The sequence below is a fragment of the Anabas testudineus genome, chromosome 12, assembly GCF_900324465.2.
Source record: "Anabas testudineus chromosome 12, fAnaTes1.2, whole genome shotgun sequence".
NCBI classification, from domain to species: Eukaryota; Metazoa; Chordata; class Actinopteri; order Anabantiformes; family Anabantidae; genus Anabas; species Anabas testudineus.
The window spans coordinates 13046067-13052066 of NC_046621.1; the positions used below are offsets into that span (position 1 = coordinate 13046067).

Consider the following 6000-nt stretch of genomic DNA (forward strand, 5'->3'; position numbering starts at 1 on the left):
CGTCACTCACCACGTGTTTAACCCGGAAGTGTGCTTCGTGTGCTTCGCATGTCAACACTCTCTGTCACACAGCTTAATTGGAGCTAAATCAAACTTGTACTATCATCTGCACGACACGTCTTTTTTGTTTCTTTGAGCTCAGCAGCGACGATGTCCCAGGAGGTGTGCAGCTTGAAGGCACAGCTGGAAGAGAAAGAGAGGGAGATTGCTGCTCTGAAGAACAGATTGACTCAACTGGAAAAGGTAACGTTAACGTTACGAACAGGTTTTCTGACTTTAAAGTATGAAAATCAATTGTCCGTACAGGGATCAGCTTCATCACATCAACACTAGTGATCTTGATGCCCTTGATAACATTAACATCTGGACCAGATATGATCCTTATATTTATATAATTTGAAATATTTAATTTTAAAAACTTTAACATTAGGTTCATTCCTTCTCTTCAGAACTTAAGCCTTTATTCAGTAGCAAAAAAAAAAAAGCAAATATATGCTTATTTAAACAAAATATTGTGAACTTATTTTACTTGCAATGGCTTAAACTGCATACCAGTTGTACTCACCAGCTATTTAGTCCACAATAATACATCTTTTATTAGCTGATTATATTTTGTATGTATATATTAAACATTGAAAGAAAGAAAAAACTGGAAAAATGGAAACACTCTGGTAAAGTGCAAGTACTTATTTATTTACTACCACAGGATGCCGATGCATCCATACATCCATACATAAAGTCAGTAATCATTTGAAAAACACACACAGGTGCTATCACATCACCACTTCTTTTATTCTGCTGAGTTTTCACTGCCATTTGTCTTGTTTGAAATCTGTGGTGTAAGTACAGCTGCGTGTATTGAAGAACATGGACAGGACATGTGAAACTTCACCACACAATGTTCATGTGATTATTTACATGTGTTTGAGCACACCAAGAAATCAAAAGCACACATGCCAAAACAAAAAAACTACACCTCCGTTATCAAAAAAGAGAGAAGAAAAGCATCCTAGGACCCTAGATTGGCCTAAAGAAATCAGGATATTTCAGAATAAAGAGAGTTTGCTTAACTCATGGCATCTTAAATGTTAAAGGAAGTGTATAAATCTAAGCATTACTAGGGAGCTGCTTAAATCCTCCTTATGTCAGGATGTGTGTACAGAGAGATGAGGTCGTTCCAGATTGTTGGAGGCTGTGATGCCACATGGCTCAAAGCTCCTGTACAAACCTGTGTTTTCTATTTTGTGTAATAATCATTCTCTCATGCTGCGATATCAGAGCCATGCCTTATCACGGGAGCTGCATTACAAAGTGATTCCTCTAACCCCACTACAAGCCAAATCAACCCTCAGCAATGAGGACATCATGCGGTACAGCAGACAGCTCCTTCTACCTGAGCTTGGTGTACAAGGTACAGATGGCTGCTGTGTTACTCCGTCACATAGTACAGTAAGCATTCTGCCAGGTGTGACTCATGGTTTGACTCAACATGACAGTATGAATGTTAATTGTCCACAGGTCAGCTAAACTTATCCAAGACCTCCGTGCTCATTGTGGGCTGTGGAGGACTAGGCTGCCCCCTGGCTCAGTACCTTGCGGCAGCGGGCATTGGTAGGTTTTCTAAAACATGGCGTTATCTTGTACCAAACTAATGACGTCATTACTTCTTCTCCTTCAATCATCACCACTATCAGGGCGGACAGTTATTCTAGACCCTCTCTGACTTTGTGTCACCTCAGGGCGCCTGGGCCTTCTGGACTATGATGAGGTGGAGCTCAGTAACCTGCACAGGCAGGTACTTCATGGGGAGGAGAATCAGGGCCAGGCCAAGGCTCTGTCTGCTGCCAGTGCAGTCAGGAGGTACTGACTGCCCCCTGTGAACATTGCAGGAAACATTTGATATTATTTCATATATATATATATATAGTTGAAGTTCTGTAACTGTGCTAATTAGTTCAATTTTGTGCTCTCTGTAACCCTCTGGTTGCTGAGTAATGTATACAGGCGTGATCCAGTCTCGCCACAGGTTACATTTGGTTGTGAATTGCAGATGTTGTGTAAACATATTATTTTAGAGCGAGCTGCATTCTGTGTGTTCCCCTAACAGTGTGCCTACTATGGTTAATACACACAATTACAGATGTACAGCCACATGAGGGCGTCATTTCTTTGACTATACAGTTTTGATATAGTGTTACACTACCACCCTCTTTCTTTTTTTATTGTCATATGTTTGTTAATGATTTTGACTGCATGCATAATACAAATTCATGTATTCTCTTTTGAACCTTTTTGCAGGTTAAACTCAACGGTGGAGTGCATTCCCTACCATCTGCAGCTCTCGTCGCAGAACGCCTTGCAGCTCATTCAGCAGTATCCTCATTTGTTACACAGACATGACTCTGGCATTAATACACTTTTAATTGGTGACATTCACCAATTAAAGCTTATAGACACTATTTTGAAATTCACTTGGATAAAGTATATATTTTAGTACAAAGTGCTATGTTATGTTAACTCTGTCTTTTACCGACTTAATATCGCCTTGACTTTGCTAACCTCATGTATGACATTGTGGCTGATTGTTCAGACAACGTCCCCACTCGTTATTTGGTGAACGACGCCTGTGTCCTCAGTGGCAAACCTCTCGTGTCAGCAAGCGCCTTAAGAATGGAGGGACAGGTAAAGTAGAGCGCAGGCCTCAGTTTGCCCTCAGTGAGGCCAGGCACGTTGAAGCTTGTAATAGAATTTGTTTGTGTGTCTGCAGTTGACAGTATATAACTACCGAGGAGGACCCTGCTATAGGTGTCTCTACCCAGTACCTCCACCCCCAGAGACAGTGACCAACTGTTCTGATGGTGGGGTGTTAGGAGTGGGTGAGTCTTGTTCCTTACTTTGTACAGAGTACAGTCTCTAATTTGTAATTTCTAGTAACTTGCCCACTTGTCTTTAAGTTCCAGGAATAATGGGATGCTTCCAAGCTTTGGAAGTCCTCAAGATTGCCTCAGGACATGACTGTATCCTTCAGTTTCCAGTTCACTTCAACTCCTACACTGCACACACTATCTTCGTTAGTCATTATGATGTTGCTTGGGAATCAGAATTGTTTTCCTAGCTATTGGGATGAATCAACAACGAACTACTAAAGGGACTTCATTGTAGCAGCGTTGGAATGAGAAGGGTGTTTTGTGTCTGTCTGACAAAACAAAGCAACAACAGAAATATTTTTGTCTGCCTTCTCTGGACTCTGCTGACTTCTCGTTTGCCATTGTCTCATGGAGCTGCTGGGGTCACAGCGTTCGAACGCTGAGACTCACTTCAGAGAATGGACTTGCTCTATCACGCCTGCTGTTCCTCATAGTGATACCAGGGAAGTGTTGTAATGTTTTCCTGCCACTCACCTGAGTGTGTGGTGTTCATACACATATGACTTGTGATCCTTTTTTTAACAAAATAGCCTTTTTCTTAACCTGCTGTGGCAGCTTCCTGCGGCCAGCAGCTTGTGATATTTGATGCCCAAGGTGCCAGATTCAGGTCCATTAAGTTGAGGCCCAAGCAGGCTGCCTGTAAAGTGTGCGGAGAGAACCCCAGTGTAACCCAGCTGGTGGACTATGAGAGCTTTTGCGGGACTGCTGCCACTGATAAGGTTGGACATAAGAGACAAAACTGATGTTCTGCCTCATATCAGAGGGTCATACACATTTTACACATTCTTACACCACCTGGATTCTGAAATAAAATTTGACACTTAAAGTACACGTAATTATGCCCTAATGAATGAAAATTATCTCATTGCCCGACTTTCCGTCTGTTTCAGTGCTGCAAACTCAACCTCCTCTCCAGAGATCAGAGGATCACAGTACAGGTAGGGAAAGTATGCAACAGAACAGTTGGCCATTGCGTGACTCCTTGTATTTAGTACTATTCATTGTATGATTGCTCACAGTTTTCTCAGTTTTCATGTGCATTCATAAACTGATTACATCTCAGTGCTGACCCTGCCCCAAATGGGAAATGACTTAAAATTCGCCTGTAGATTGTCTATGGGAAAGAATAACGTGCAATTTGGCACTGTAAGCAGTGCTAGTGGATTGCATCTGTTTATATTTCTGTAGAATTGGCGCTTTCAGGCCCGCTGAGTCATTAAGCACAGAGATGGGGATTGTGCTTAACTGTGCTGTAATCAAGATTGTGTAAGGGGCTCCAGTTAGAAACAGCTTTGTTTCCTGTGAATTAAGGAAAAGCAGTTAAAAAGTTCATTCATTTCATTTTGTTTCCCCTCGTCAACCTAGATCTAAAAATCTAACCACATCGCTCTCTCTAATTAGAAAGTCGATGCTACGTGTGCATTATGTCTGTTTCAATGTCATTCCAGGATTATAAATCAGTAATAGACAAGGCAGAACCCCATCTCTTGTTGGATGTGCGCCCTCTTGTGGAGGTGGAAATATGCCACCTACCTTTTTCCCTCAGTATCCTTTTAATGACAGAGATGCAAAATGAGTCTCTGTGTCATAAATCTCTATTTCTCTTCATGTTTTTCCCTTTCCCTTTCTCCTCCATTTCATTTCTGGGATTATTCCCCTAACATCGCTGCCAGACATTCCTCTCTCAAGTTTAGAGGAGAGGAAGACCGAACATCTCCGATTACTGCAGAAGAGAATCAGCCAGTTGAAACAGCAGATGGCCGGCGACTGCCGGCCTCCAGGTAACACGGACAAATAGCCTTTACTTTAAATATTTCAAACTATATTTAGTTTGAAAAGAAGAGACACACAGAGACTCTTGTACATATTCACTGTCCACTATGTGGTCCATACTGCTGGACTGAAGGTGTATTTCAGTAGCAGCTAGTAATGGGGTTGCTAGGTGACCCCTTTTCCAAAACAAGTACGGTCAACCTGAGCAGCTGGCCTGCTTTAGAGAAATTAATATTCAAAATGTTATTTTGGTGGTGCTCTGGGTATTCACTGAGTTGAGCTTTCTTTGTCAATGAGCTAAATTTAGCTTTGTGGAGTTTTATCTTAGAACTTAAGACAGTCTTGGCTCTCTATTATTTATCATAATAAGTTTATTTATCATAAGAAGTATTTAAGTCTGTGCTGAGTCTGTAATTTTAATCTAAAGCATTGTCGAAGGATGGTGGGGAGTTTGACTGGGGCGGTACACCTGTCAAACAGTAACGCAGGTGTCCTAAGGCGAGCTCAGGGAGGACAGAAACCTCCCGTGGAGCAGAAGGGCAAAAGCTCGCTTGATCTTGATTTTCAGTATGAATACAGACCGTGAAAGCGGGGCCTCACGATCCTTCTGACTTTCTGGGTTTTAAGCAGGAGGTGTCAGAAAAGTTACCACAGGGACAACTGGCTTGTGGCGGCCAAGCGTTCATTGCAACATGGCCTTTTGATTTGATATTTATCTGTGTTTTCTCTCTCTCTGCGGTTTCTTCCAGTGTATGTGATCTGTAAGCTGGGTAACGACTCGCAGAAGGCAGTGCAGGTTCTGGAGAAGATGAGTGGATCGGACGTGGACAGGATCACGGTGAAAGACATCTGCGGAGGCCTCATGGCCTGGGCAAAGAGCATAGAACCCACATTTCCACAGTATTGATGTATTTCAGTCCCGTCTGGTAATAAACTCTGCATTGTGTTTGTATTGCTTGGTTTATTTTTCAAATGTGTATTGTGCTTATCACTTTTATTTATCTGAAATGTTGCAAAATGCTACATGCCAACAGTGTGCCATTTCCTAAATGTTGTTGTGTAATCTACTGTGCATCAGTTGATCAAAAACATGAGCTGGCAGTTAGATAACACGTAAGCATCCTTGCAAAATCAAGTCCCTCTTCCTGTTTTTTTTTTTGTGTGTGTGTGTGTGTGTGTGTGTGTTAGTTCTTAGAAGTCCAGTTAGTTGATAGCTTCCTCATATCTACTAAATTAAACCCATGCTGTTTGTGTTAATGTGTGTGAGCGCACACAATGATCTTTAAACCTCTGTTTAACT

General features: G+C 41.9%; 1 protein-coding gene across 1 annotated transcript; it reads left to right on the forward strand.

Annotated features, from left to right (window-relative positions):
- The first annotated feature begins 29 nt into the window (after positions 1–29).
- Positions 30–5652, forward strand: mocs3 (molybdenum cofactor synthesis 3). Its single transcript, XM_026353728.1, has 13 exons — positions 30–243; positions 1279–1411; positions 1519–1611; positions 1740–1860; positions 2299–2373; positions 2565–2682; positions 2768–2876; positions 2955–3017; positions 3483–3646; positions 3818–3865; positions 4376–4472; positions 4601–4708; positions 5450–5652. The coding sequence occupies exons 1-13, from the start codon at positions 151–153 to the stop codon at positions 5605–5607; spliced, it is 1380 nt and encodes a 459-aa protein (XP_026209513.1). The 5' UTR covers positions 30–150; the 3' UTR covers positions 5608–5652.
- Positions 5653–6000: the final 348 nt, after the last annotated feature.

What these genes read in the sequence shown, in the direction of transcription:
- mocs3 (XM_026353728.1), top strand. Translation starts at nt 151, where the DNA reads ATGTCCCAGGAGGTGTGCAGCTTGAAGGCACAGCTGGAAGAGAAAGAG. An exon ending in GATTGACTCAACTGGAAAAG is followed by an intron (nt 244 to 1,278) that starts GTAACGTTAACG and finishes CTGCGATATCAG; the next exon opens with AGCCATGCCTTATCACGGGA. An exon ending in ACCTGAGCTTGGTGTACAAG is followed by an intron (nt 1,412 to 1,518) that starts GTACAGATGGCT and finishes AATTGTCCACAG; the next exon opens with GTCAGCTAAACTTATCCAAG.